This window comes from Camelus ferus, chromosome 10 (assembly GCF_009834535.1).
Source record: "Camelus ferus isolate YT-003-E chromosome 10, BCGSAC_Cfer_1.0, whole genome shotgun sequence".
Taxonomy (NCBI): Eukaryota; Metazoa; Chordata; class Mammalia; order Artiodactyla; family Camelidae; genus Camelus; species Camelus ferus.
In genome coordinates this window covers 15,433,743-15,447,704 of record NC_045705.1, presented here as the reverse complement: position 1 = coordinate 15,447,704, position 13,962 = coordinate 15,433,743, and the positions used below count along the sequence as shown (strand labels likewise).

Here is a 13,962-nt window from a genome sequence, read left to right as displayed (position 1 = left end):
TCTTGAATCCTGGAGAGAAGGCTCCTTGAGACTGGATTCTAGCTCTTTCCACCTGGCCTAGGAAAGCAGGTCTTTAGGAGAAAAGTCTCTCCTGATGGCTAGGTGGGGAGGACAGACCTTCCTGAGACCGCATTTCAGTGGAGCTTGCGTGAGAGGCAGCCCTGGGCAGAAGCTCAGGGAGTCTCTCAAAGCCAGCTTGATGATCGGCATGAGTTTCCTTTCTTCCAGGTCTCTTGTTCGGCATGATTTGTACCTCCATGGCTGTGGCTGCGTCCCTCTTGGGGGGCGTCATCCAGGTAATGAAAGAGACAAAAGGCATATATATATTTGATTTCATAGCAACTTTTTACCCACTTTCTTTTCAAATACTTTGCTTTGTCCTCCAATCCCCAAATGCTGACACTCTCTGATACCAGGTCCAAATTACACATACATGTAAAATTTCAACCAAAATTACTTTCAAGAGGGGAAACTTTTCAAAACTAGTCATGAGACTCAGTGACAAGGTACACTGTAATGAAAGTAGAAACCCTTTTAAAGTCCAGATCTGAGAATGTATGATCCTGAAATAAAAATGGAACTATCATCATGATGGTAAGAACGATAATTACAATGAACATTTATGGAATGCGTATGATATTCTAGGAATAGTCCCAAATGTATTACTTCATTTAACCCTCATCACTACTGTAAGAGGTAGTATGATTAATGTACTAATTTTACAGATGAAGAATCTAAGAAGTAGAGAGGTGATAAATTGTCCCAAATTCACATGATTAAAGAGTGGTGGAGCTGGGGTATGAGCCCTCCTCACCTTATTATCCAGGCCAAACTGCCTCCCAGATGCCCAAGTCCCAGTTCCATAAAAGGTCAGCACCATAATAAGTGTCAAGAATAATCTGTTCCAACATCCAGTTTGTAGATGATTACATAAAAGAGTAAAATATCTTGCTCAATCAAGTTTGTGGCTAAACCAGGTTTATGACCCAAGTCCCCTGAGCCATCCCTCCTTCCTCCCAAATTGCTCAACTTTCAAAGCACCATCAGATAAGCACATCTTCAGACTCTACTTAACCCTCTCAGTCCCACTGTATCTTTGTATAATATGAGCATCCTGTATATTTTCTTGGCCAGGCTTAGTTTTTCCAATAAATGCTGCTTAAATGAAAGAAAAAAAATGAAAAAGAGTGGGTGAATAGTAATCACTGAATTTTATAAAATGTAGTTTTAGTTCACAGAACAGTGAATCTTGCTTGATCCTTCTAGTGGCTGCTCACATATGTTCTGTTACTTTTCTGAAGGTTCAGGGAACTACGTCTGGGAGAACTGAGTGACATGATAATTCACTTGCCTATATAAGAGACACTGTGGTTCTGGAAACTCGGTGCCCTCTCTGCTAAGTAGGAACCTCCCCCCCGCCTCCAAATGGCTGATGCTTGCTAATCTCTTTACAACTTTTGAAGCACTTTGATATCCACAGCATACTGGCAGGTTGGTGAGGTTTGTCTTTAGTGACCTCAGGAATTTTTTTTAGATTCATTTTTCCCCATTTCCAAGTTGCCTCTGATGCTTTGTGCCCTTTTGCTTTTTCCCCTTTATCCAATCACTATTTACTTCATGGAAGTATTACCATGTCCAATTTAGTGAGAATTTGAATCACTAAATGGCTTTCCTTCAGAGATACTTACCTTTTAAGCTTATTTGCCTTTGCACTATGAAGGGCTCCAGGGTAGAGAAGGACTCCTGCAAGCCTGGTGTAAAACATAGAGCTTACAATGAAGAGGGAGACTGAGGTGGAGGTCATTAGTTGAGCTTTATCTTCCTCCAGTTAAACACCCCTAAGGATGACAAAAAGAAAGATAAGGACTTGAGGTCAGTTTAGTTTTGTGACTGATAGAAATACTTTTTTTTCAAATCCAGAGACTGTCTTTTAGTTTTCTTTCTATTATATGAAGACCTTCCCCCCCAACCCAGAGCCTATTGGCTAATGACTTTATAAATTTTTTATTTTTCCTCCCCGCAGTGAAGGAAAAACATTTTTTCCTAACTTATTGACTCTCCCGTATAATAGCTAGTAAATTAGCTTCTAAATTCAACAACCACAGCAACTATGAATTAATACTATCAATCAGCAGAGCAAATGTCAAGAATATGAAGTTAAGTATTGATGTTGGGGAAAAGTATCTACTTTAATCTCATCTGCCTCCATCTTGTGAAAGATCTATCTGTGGCATTGACTTCTCTAAAAATTAACAACCGTAACAGTGCATTACAGCTCATCTTTCTGGGCAGAAGAATTTACATTACAGCTGGAGTGGATTTAAGACCCCTTGGTCCTGTTTCTGTTTTTTTTTATAGAGAAAGAGGACTCTCTGAAATGAATCTGAGTTAATAACTGAAGTTTAACCAAACCACAGGGACGTGTGGCAGCGCAAAATTAGAATCTAAGTATTCTATTAGTGATGGACTCTCTCAGGAACTTTTTTCCTTAAAGAAAAAAAAAAAAAAGAGGCCATGATGGTAGTTTGTGTTCTTGATCTTTTTTGTTTTTCTTTCTTCCCCTCGCCTTTTTTTTTTTTTTTTAGGACTGCTTTTAGGAGAAAAAAATATGGATTTAGGTTTTAGATCCAGACAAATTTGCTTAGAACTCCTAAATCTCACTTCTGCCACTTTCTAACTGGAAGTATACCTTTAATATATTTTCTCTTAGTCCAAGTTTCTCACCTATAAAATCCAGTTAGTGCTACCAGCTAAACAGGGTAACTGTGGGGATGACATGAGGTCATTTGTTTAGAGTGCTAGGGTTGTTCATCTCCGCTGTCTGACACTTAGGTGGTGCCTGACAACAGGAAACATGTGTAAGATCTTTAGAGCATCTTTATTGCAGCCCCTTGATCTAGGAGCCCTGTGGCTGTATTGCTAGAACTAGAGGGGGCTGCACTGCAGAGTAGCTGTGCATGTGTGTGCGCGTGTGTGTACACACATGTGTGTACGTGCTCACTTGCACACGTCAGCCTTTGTATGTCCACGACTCTTGCAAAGCCTTGCCACAAGGTTGACAGCAAATTAGTTCAGTTAAGGCCCCTCACCAATTCACTGGGTTCAATAACTTAGAGGCTAAGAGATATGAAAATGCTTTTGTCAGACTCCCTCAATTTCTAACGGAGACAGAGCCTTAAAAAATGGGAGATAGGAAGTGGAACATCTAGTTACCTCCCCATCATGTCAAAACTGAAAGCTTCAACATCCCTGAGGCATCTGGTGGGAGAGCAGGAGTGGGGTAACAGACAATTGTTATTATCAAAATTACAGAATTGCTCAAGCTAAATGAGAACAGCTGAATCAAATGCAAAAGACATGCAACGTAAGTTATAGATGTATTTGTTAGGTACGTTATTAAAAAAGCTTTTTGATAAGATAGAAAATATAAACAAATCAATGAGTTCCAGCTTGAGGAAAAACTGCTTCTACCAAATCCAAATTACACACACACACAAATGCATGTTTGTAGATATTTTTGGTTTTTTTACACAGTGCTTATCAATGAGCCTGGAAGGGAGAAATGATGCCAAGAAAGCGCATGACTAATGAGTGGCACACTCAGTACCAGGAGTGTATCTCATCCCAGGTCCAGGGAAGAGAGGTGGGCCCAGGTGGGCCTCAGATGCAGGGGAGCGGGGTTATCCATCTGACGTGCTTTGCTTCGCAGGCTGCCCTGAGCATCCATGGCATGTGTGGGGGACCGATGCTGGGCTTGTTTTCGCTGGGGATCCTGTTCCCTTTTGTGAACTGGAAGGTAAGGCCCCCACACCCTCTTCACTCTTCCCAGCCGAGACTGGGCCCCAGCCACTTCCTCTCTTTTCTCTCTCCCCCTTGGAAAGGCCATTTGTCTTTGCCAGGGAAAAATGGGGGCTTCCTTCCACAGTAGAACTAAATAGAACCCTGGTCTTCCTGTCTCTGACTTTAGTGAAGCTGTTTTAGAAGCAGAAAGAAAAAAAAGGAAGAGGTGATCATGAAACACCATGTGTCGTGGCATCAAAAGGATTCTTTAGGGTTTAAATTGTCTTCTCTAAATTGAGCCCACAAAATGAAATTTGAAATAGGTTCTGAACTCAGAAATAGTTTAGTTAAAATACAATTTTCAAAACTTTAAAAATGTAAATTTTCTTTTCTATATTTAGTTACCCCAAGTAATAACCAATGTAATTAAGTTAATTTCAGAAGGGGAGAAGACACCAGCCTGGTATATTCTGACAGCCGCACCTTCTTGGTTTTGCTGGCTGACAAGCTAATAGTATGCCTTTAAATAAATGTTGGTTGCATGATTGTGTAGTGAGCATAAAGCAAAAGGAAAATTTATTTGGAAAAATAATGTAATAATTTTTTTTTAGTATTTAAAGTATCCTAATTTTTTCAATGTAATAAAATTGTCATTTTTCACTTATTGCCATCCATACACTTACATGCATACGTTTTTAGAAAGTCTTTAGACTCTAGAAAACCTGACTCTTTGCATGTTTTAAATATACTATACGATTCTCAATAAAACCCGAGTCATGTGGTATACCTAATTAGGTCTCTGTGGCTGCTTGACCCTTACTGACCTCTCTTCTAGATAAATCTCATGGGGTTAGACAAAAACGGCGGATAGGTATGGAACATTTGGGAATTTACAGTGCTTCCCCTGCGGTCTCATTAGGAGACACTTTGTTTTAATAAACCTTTCTGATACTGAGGTTGACAAAGATAGTTATATCCTCGGAAGGTACCATGAGGGAAGGCAATGTCCTAGCCACAAAAAAACCTAATAACTGGTAACGTAACATCTCAGCGCATTTCTAAACATTAGTTTATCTATGTTAGTGAATTATGGTCCTTCTGTTTAGCCTGGGAAACCACCTTGTTCCAGGTAGAGGAAAGTAAATATCACCAGTCTGGGTCACCTCTCCCCTAGTCACTGACCCTCACCATCCCACTAATCAGTCATGGCCATCTCTCCACGGAACGTAGATGCAGCCTCAGAACCCTTCTCAGCATGGCTCTCCAGGCAGCTACTACAGATCGGCAAGGGTTGAACCTCCTGTTAAAATCTGTTCACCCTTTACTGGTAGACCAGGGATCAGCACATTGTACCCCTCAGGCCAAATCTAGTCAATCTCCCAGTTTTTGGATGACCTGCCAGCTGAAAATGGCTTTGACATTTTTAAATGGTTGGAATAAAATTAGAAGAAGAATATTTCATGACACATGACTATTATAGGAAATTTTTATTTCTGTGACCATAAATAGTTTTACTGGAACACAGCCACTCTCCTGTGTTTACGTACTGTCTATGGCTGTTATTGTGCTGCAGTGACAGAACTGAGTAGTTATGACAGACACGTCATGGCCCACACCACCTAAAATATCCCTTAGCTGTCTGTTTATGATGGAAATCTGCAGACTCCTGGTCTAGACAAAGATAAAAGTATTCAAATCTCATACATTGCTTTGGTTTCCCCAAACAATAATGAACAGAACGTTCTGGTGCTGTAATTGAAGAGTCTTTTTTTTCTGAATAGATAAAGAAACCAACCAGTTGTTTTTCTGTCACAGAGAAGGCTCAGCTCTCTGGCCGAGACCAGGACCATCCAGATTTTAGTTTCCCGTGGTTCTAATCCCTGTAGATTGTTCTGTTTCCTTTACAGGAGAAATGACTTTTTAACTTTTTATCAAGAAGTAGAAGCCTTAACTGACAGAACTAGTAAATATACTTGCTAGTATTTAGACTCAAATAAAAACTCCAAGCTTGGGAATCAGAGGACTTGACCAGAATCACTCGGGAAGAAATATGGGAGTAAAAATTTCCATATAACGGACTATAATGTCTATAATGACTGTCAGTGAAAAATGTCCACATCTCTCCATTATCTGATGTTTTCCTGAACTTCTGAAACTCTTCTATTGGGAACCGAGGTTTAACAGATTTTTAAGTGATAAGAGGAAGAAGCCAAAAGGAGAAAAAAAATTCCTGCTAGGAATTTATATATAATGACCATGATAAAATCCTCCAGTGTCTTCATTTAAGGAACCATTTACTCCTAAATAAAACCGCATTGTGGGCAGTTTGAGTGGACTGTTTCTAGCACATGTGGCCAAGACTTGGGTGAAAAGCCAGAATCCCTGAGACACGGACTCCTCATCTCATTATTTTTTCAATGATTTTGTCAAATCTCTCATTAACTTTTTTCCTTCATCAAGGGTGCACTTGGAGGCATTCTGACTGGAATCACCTTGTCATTTTGGGTGGCCATTGGGGCCTTCATTTACCCTGCTCCAGCCTCCAAGACATGGCCTTTGCCTTTATCGACAGACCAGTGTGCCCCATCAAATGCGACGGAAGTGGTGTCTCCAGGGATGTCCAACAGGTATGCCTCCCTTAAAGATGGTGTCCAGTCCCAGAGGGAGGGTAACCAGGTTAGAGAAAGGAGGCATTTCAGCGCTCAGTCTGACCAGACCAATCTTGCTCTCCTGTGAGAATTGCTCTGGGTGGTACCCGGCACTGAAGAGAGCCAGGGAGGCTCCAGCTCTCTGTAGCTGTCCGTTCCTCTGTATCCCGGTGCCCAAGAGTGAGCTTGGCAAGAGGGTTCACTGGAGGTCCCATACAAAACCAAAAAAATTGTAGAGGGTTTGAAAATAGGTTGATAAATAGGAAGATCAGAGTGTCATTAAAAAAATAAAATAAAGGATCTGCATAGACTAGGTTTGTGGGCAGTGAGGAGACTGACTGTGGACACATTGAATTAAAAGCTGTGAACTTATAGCTTCTAAAGCAGATGATACAGGGTTTGACGAAGGATTGCCCTTTCTATTTCTGGCTGTGATGAGTAACTTGAGATACTAAAGTTCAGATACCAATTTTTAAAATAAAAACAAAGCACTCACATGTTTCGCTGGCTCTGAGAGAATGTAATCCTCTCCGTGTCACATTGCTCACCACCTGCCTATTATAAATGGACAGTTTTCCCAAAGATATAAAATGAAACAAGCTGCCTTTGGATCTTGTTCTTGCTAAGAATCAGCGGTGGCTTTACAGGACACTGGTGACATGACAACAAAAGCATCACGCCTCTGAGAGGAGACACGCTCTAAGGTGCGAGGTCTGTGTCTGGGGTCCATTTGCATCATTCTGTTGTCAAGTCCACCTGAAACACATTTTACAGACAAACAAAATCAACCAATTTGTAGCCTTCAGGTCCTCTGTGTTGTTCCTTCCTGCCTGCCTCTGCTTATTTGGTCTTCTTTTCTTGGAATGCTAAATCCTGGCCCTGACGGTCTTCTTTGCTTGATTAACGACTAACCATTCTTTAAAAACAAGCTGAGGTAACATCTCACACTTCAGCCTGGGCTTGATGCTCTTTCTGAATCCTCTTCAAATCCTCTGCTCCTCTTGACCACGGCGTTACCACTCCATCTCATGAATCTTAACTCCTAGATGTCGTCTTTGTGGCTTACTCATCATTTAATCTTCAATGTCTGTGACAATTTCTGGCAGCACTAAATCTGGGCTTAGTTGATGTCCAAAGAATAAATAATACAAAAGAAATGGAAGGCACGGTCCTCATTGCAGTTGTAGTTCAGGAGCAATGAGTCTAAGATGGATTGGATTGAGTGGAATAGAAAGCACATCTGGTCTACAGGCGATTCTTTAAAAAATAATCAAATGACAAAAAGTTAAGATTTGGGGTTTTGAGAGATAACAGGCCCCAAAATGAACCCCTACAGTCCTCTGAGTCCCTGTGAATCACAATGCTGCACTCACAGGACTGGTGACGCGTGCTGTTGTCCTCCACAGACCTGCAATCGCTGAGACCTGGTATTCGCTCTCCTACCTTTACTACAGTGCAGTGGGCTGGCTAGGATGCATGGCTGCTGGAGTGATCATCAGCTGCATAACAGGTCGGTTATCTGGGTTCCTTTTGTTGGGGCCAAGGAAGGCATGGGCTAGTCTTCTGCACTGGTGGACTAGATGACTGTCTTATGGGTGTGATTTTGGGTCCACCATGAAAAGCTCTTTTTCCCAGACAGATAGATCTACTCTCTCCAAACTGACATGCAAAAGCATCCCCCTGATTATTATACATATGATTACAAATATATATATATATGTATGTATGTGTGTATATATATATATATATATATATAAAATGTTTTAAAATATCCCCCATATATTATGAAAAGAAAGTGTCTGACGCATGTTCCCCAGAGGCCTGAGTATGAAAACTCTTGTGTAATGTGTCAGTAAGAAGGTTAAATATTAGGAGTGGTTCTTCCCCGCTTCATCTCACTTTTTCCCCCATAACCCCCCTACTACCTCATGGGCTAGCCTTTACTAACCCACTAGGTAAGCAGAGGAGAGTCTTACTGTTGCTTTTGCATATGGTGCCCTTGGAGGTCACCCCTCTAGTGCCAGGAGCGCCATAGTGAGCGGCTTCGCTCCAAGCCGTTTTTGGTACCAGTGTTGACTCTCTTTAAGCCATAGTCCCTCTGATGGTTCAGTGTCCTTTTTACGCCAAAGCCCATGAGGGGTTGGTGGGGGAGGATGCTGTGGACTAGGCCCACTGTAATCTTGCTGCTCGGCCTCCTTGAAGCATGCATTTTAGCTGACTAAAATATTACAAAGTTCTAGTTTTCTCACTACCATTAGGTAGTCACAGGCTATGTGGGAAGTCAAGATTCTTGCTTAACACATGGTCTGAATGATGGTATTCCTGGTGCCTGGAGACACTGCAGGCATGTTCCAATGCCTTATTATGCTGGGCAAGATACCACCAGCTATTCACTTAAATTTAAGCCAGTCTTGGGTATGACAAAGACTTGAACATAATTTTTGTAACCCCAGCTGTTCACGTAGTGACAACTCCCCAGACATCTTTCTTTATGTAAGTGGACTGGAGTGAAAGATTATTTATGATGTTTAGATTTTTCCTTGGTACCCCAAGAACATGGAGACTTCCTTGATGCTAACAGGATACACCTAGACTTATCAGTCAAGTGGTCAGTCACCTTTGGAAGACAGCAAAAGTTTTAGTGGCCTGGTTCCAAAGCAGGCGTTGTGAGCATCACAGATTCCAGGCACTTTCCAGGTGCATGTTGGCAGTGACATGGTCTTGTGCTTATCAAGTGACCGGAACCTCCCACCATGAGGACCCTGTGTACAGGTTTATGCTATTCTGTTTTTCAGTGTGTGGTAGTTTGTACTCATGCGAATTTTGATCGGTTTTTTTTTTGTTTTGTTTTCTCATCTGTTATATAGCTGAAGGTCTCAGAAATAAGACCTTTAGTTGTCAATTCATTAAATGTATCTCTTAGGTCAGATGTCAGCAAACTAAGAACGCATCTGGCCTATTACTTCTTTTTACAAATAAAATTTTGTAGAACACACACACACAGTCATGCCTATTCACTTACTGTTGTCTATGGCTGACTTCCCTTTCCAAAGGTGGAGTTGGCTAGCTGCAGCAGAGACCCTCTGGCCATATATTTATTATCCACACATACACGACTTCTGACAATTTAAGATGTAATCCAGATAGTACCTCTGACAAGATCAAAGATCCAGCACGGAGGTCAGGAATCCTTTGCTGTTAAAGCTAGACGGTAAATACTTTACGCTTTGCTGGCCAAGAGACTTTGGCTCCACAGCAGAATTGAAGCAACCGAACATTGAGCAGACACCTTAGTGGAAGGGAAGGAGATGTCAGGAAAGTCTAGAGTAGCTGGAGGGAATGTGAAAGTATCATTTGTTCAGGATGCTGGGGTGGAAGGAAGAAAAAAAAGAACAGTAAAAAGAATCTCCCTAATTTCACTAATTTGACTCTGCTGACCTCTAATGTACCAAATTTGGTTGAAAATGAGAGCTTTCCTGAAGGAAGAAATTACACAGTTCTTGCAGTCTCCTTTGCGGGCCTATAAAGAGTAGTAGGAGGGCTTTCCATAATAAATACTAAAAAATAAATATGTGTCTCCATTGGTTTAACTATATAGCCGTGAGCTTGCCTGACCTGACAGTTCGTGGATGTTTAAAAGCTAACTCTCACCTTTTGGAACAGCTGTCAATTTCTGACCTACTTCTCAAGTGGACAATGCTTAAATCCTTAAAGGAAGTCCTGGAAGCATGCAACCATCTAACCCATTGTTCCTTTTGTTAATAGGTTTCCAAAGCGGCAGGGATGTTCCACCACTGCTCATTAGACCAGTCTGCAATTTATTTTGCTTTTGGTCTAAGAAATACCGAACCCTGTGTTGGTGTGGAGTTCAGCATGGCAGTGGAACAGAGCAGGTGAGCTGACGTCTGAGCTTCTGAAAATTATGAATTGGCTCAAAAGGATTCCCTTTCTGCCCGTTTAAACCATCTGGAAAGGTGGATGTGGGGAGGGAAGGTGGTGAATATGAGAACCTGAAAGTATCTGGGTTTCCACTTCAGTTGTCTCGGGGAACTAGTTTTTAAGCACATAAGTATGTTGATAGTTAAATGCACCTTTGGGACAAATTGTTGGCATTGCAAGTGATCGAGTTCCAAAATTCCCTTTAACCACCCCCTGCCAGGAGGGTAAATCTAGGAAAATATAAAAAGGAATAATAAAAAAGGAATAATAAAATAGGGGGCCCAGTCTAGAATAATGATGAAGTCTGGGCTTGAGTTAGCCCCGGGTTTAATCCCGGTTCCATGTCTAACTTTCCCTGGGTGAGTTATTTAACCTCTCTGAACTTCAGCTTCTATCTGAGAACTGGGGGTAGATCAGGCGGCCTCATCTGGACGTGAACATGTCTAGTGCACCACGGAGACTGATTGGTAGGACGTCTCATGTAGGGAAGCAGCAGGATGCACACAACCTCCCAGCTCTCCCCTTCCCCACCAGGAATCGTGTTTCAGGCAGACAGGGCTGGTGGTGTGGTTGATTAAGCTCTAGAGACGCTGTCCAGGTGCTGTCAAGGTCCCATTAGCCAAAGACCACCAGGAATAGCCTGTGGTCGGACCAGATCGGACTTACTGATTGATACAGCAAGGGGGCGGGGAGCCAGGGAGTGCCACCCTCAGCAAGAAGGTAGAATTTGCATTCCCACTAAAGGATGCTGAGGAGTCTAAGTAAGGGAGGTGGGAATGAAAGTAAAGCCATCTGGGGCATAACTGGTTAAAGAGCAGGACTCGCTCGGTAAGCTATTCTGGCATCGTGAGATCTATAGGACCTTCCTTGGGAGAAGCCATGTTTCCTGTTAGGTTTGCAACTGGTCTTTGTGTCTGTCCTCTCAGCCTGATTAAGGGCAGGATTCATGATCATTGCAGTTAGGGCTTATTCCCCATCTTCCAGCGCCAGACATCTCACTCTTCTCATACTCTAGGAGAGGGGCTCTGCACCCCTGTCATGACATCGAACTCGCCATTTTCTCACCTTCCCCCGAACACAGCAGTAACATGCAGGTGAAGGGAAGCTGAGCGTCACATTGGCTGCAGTCAGGAGAGCGCCATCCTGACAGAATGGGGAGGCCATCTGTTTGCTAAGAAGGCAGCTGGCTGAGCAGCGTATTGTTTGGATAAGTGGATTTTCAGGAAGTTCTAGAAGGAGAGAATCAAGTTATTTACTGCTTTACAGACTTATCTTCCTGGACACGCGTTTCCTGGCAGAAATGAGAAGCCTTGTTGATGCAGGGAGCTTCTGTTCTCAAGGCTGAGTCGGGACTGGCAGGGGACACTTAGGTGTCACAACTGGGTTCCTTCACCAAAGGGTGACATGGAGCCGCCTCCCGGGGGGTGCATGCAGGGACCCCTACTGTGACAGAGGCGCTGCTGTCCACAGGAAGGAAGGAGGCCTCCACCCTCCGGGAGAGAGCCGGCTTTGTTCCCCCTCAGGGGTAGGACCACAGGCCCACAGGAGGCCCCACTAGATGAGTCACCTGTAAGCTTCTTCGCACCTCGCACTGGCGTCTTGTAAACGCTCACAAAATTGTCCCTTCTGTCTTTACTATCATTAGAAATAGTACCTACATCGGAGACAGCCAAGCTACCCCGCAGGAAGCGCCTGGGGTCAGAGTGACCCGTGTTGCTTTCATATCTGTCATTTTTCTCAAGGCGGGGTGCTAAGCGAGATGTGCTCATTTTGATTTAGAATCCATCAAGATCACCCCATTCATATGTGTCTTTCCATTTTCCGCAGGAGAACCTTGAGCAGGGCAGCACCTGGAAACCAGGGGCTGAACCTGTCCTCCAGAACGGCCTCGGGCGAGAAAGCCTGGTCCACGTTCCGGGCTACGCCCCCAAGGACAAAAGCCACGACAGCATGGTGGTGGAGAAGATTACCCATTTCTAAGGCAACACACACGTCCACACACACACAGCGTCCACACACACACACACACACACACACACACAGTCCACATACTTCTTGCCTATTGGTTAGTAGATTTGTGTAGTTGCCACTGCTAGAAGACAGGGATGTCTAATGTCTATTTATACTTATTTATGACTACAAATAGAATGACCGTTCCCCAGAATATGCCAAAGGCTATTCTTTGGAAGACCCTACTCTCAGGTGAGAAAAAAACAGCCAAGGCTTAACTGCCCCGGCAACTTTTTGGAATAAATTAGGGCTTGATTTCATCATAATGCAAGATTCCATCTCCTTCCTTTGTATTATGTTACACTTCAGGGATTTTGCTTGTTTGTTTTTTACAGTTTTCTCTCTTTTTAATCATCAAATATCTTGGAATTTGCAGAAGGGGAGATGCATATTAAATGCTTCTCTGACTCTGCTGGTAAGACAAGGGAATGACACCTGGCCCAGCCCCCGTACCTCCCAAATGTGTAGACTCATTTCACATCCTCTCATCCTGCAGGTGTAGTTGGAACACTTAACTGCTTTTTACCTCCCTCCCATCAACCCCCATACACGTTTAAGTCCTTTTCCAGGCATTCTTGCTGTTACAGCTGCCCTAACCAAGCCTGACAATTAATTTTGCTCAGCATGGGAGGAGAGCCTGGCAGGTGTGGAAAGTGGGAGCAGTTATAACTAAGTGCCCTGCTCAGTTTGCACTGAGTGTCGTGTGTCTTGATTCTCTCTGTCACCTTCCAATGAAAAGTTCACTCTGTGCTCAACGAGAAGTCTGGAGTCTTTCTTTCTGTAGGGCTGGGTGAAGAGGAGCGGGACATCCTATCAGAGGCTATTTGGATAGCATTGTGTAAAAGAACCTTGCACAGAGCTTACCAGCCTGCAGGGGATTTCCCTGGTCACGGGGTTAGCTTTGGCACTGAATACCTTGTCCATAGGATTTCTACTCCTTCATTCAACTCACACTTGCCAGCTCAGTGCATTCCATCAGGCTAAGGTGGCTGAAGTCAAGATCTTAATAGTTGAGCTCTAGAAAATAATTTTTAAAGCTCTGGAGGAAGAGGGTACCACAGATCAAAAAGTGAGTTAACAAATGGAGAGGCAGTGAAAGCTTTCTGGAAGAAGCAAAGAAATCGAATCCTTAAAAGATTAAAAAAAAAAAAAAAAAAAAAAAGGTGTCCCAGGGGCTCGATCAGAGGAAAGATAGGAGGAAACAAAACAATGTCTCAGTATCAGCTATATTAGGGCTGGTTTCAGGTATTTATTTTGGTGGCCAGGTAAGATCAAGAGACCTAGAAAGAGTATGTCAGCAAAGTAAGAAGAAATGGTCCAAGAGGCAGGGATGAGCAGTCTCAAAGGCTGTGTTGTTTAAATGTTAAACAGGAGGAGATAACATTAAAAGAAGCATAAGAGAAAAAAAAAATTGATGTAGCCAGTGTTTATTATTAGGGAAGGAAGATAGAAAGAGGGGGAATCAATCAGTAGAGGAATTTAAAAACACAGCTGGAGTTTATAAGCCACAGCCCAACGCCTGCCTTCTCCACCCTCAAAGAGGAGGAAGAATAATGAGAGAGGAAGAGAGATTCAGGTGGTTTAT

The 13,962-nt window shown here is 42.8% G+C and overlaps 1 protein-coding gene across 1 annotated transcript in view; it reads left to right on the top strand.

The window, feature by feature from the left end:
- SLC5A12 (solute carrier family 5 member 12) overlaps nt 1-13,567 on the top strand; it is a 52,450-nt gene extending 38,883 nt beyond the window's left edge. Inside the window, exons 11-16 of the mRNA XM_032490435.1 lie at nt 229-296; nt 3,710-3,796; nt 6,241-6,407; nt 7,835-7,938; nt 10,194-10,321; nt 12,195-13,567. Coding sequence (XP_032346326.1) covers nt 229-296; nt 3,710-3,796; nt 6,241-6,407; nt 7,835-7,938; nt 10,194-10,321; nt 12,195-12,347 — 707 coding nt within the window. The 3' untranslated portion in view covers nt 12,348-13,567. The remainder of the gene's footprint in view (nt 1-228; nt 297-3,709; nt 3,797-6,240; nt 6,408-7,834; nt 7,939-10,193; nt 10,322-12,194) is intronic.
- The last annotated feature ends 395 nt before the right edge of the window (nt 13,568-13,962 follow it).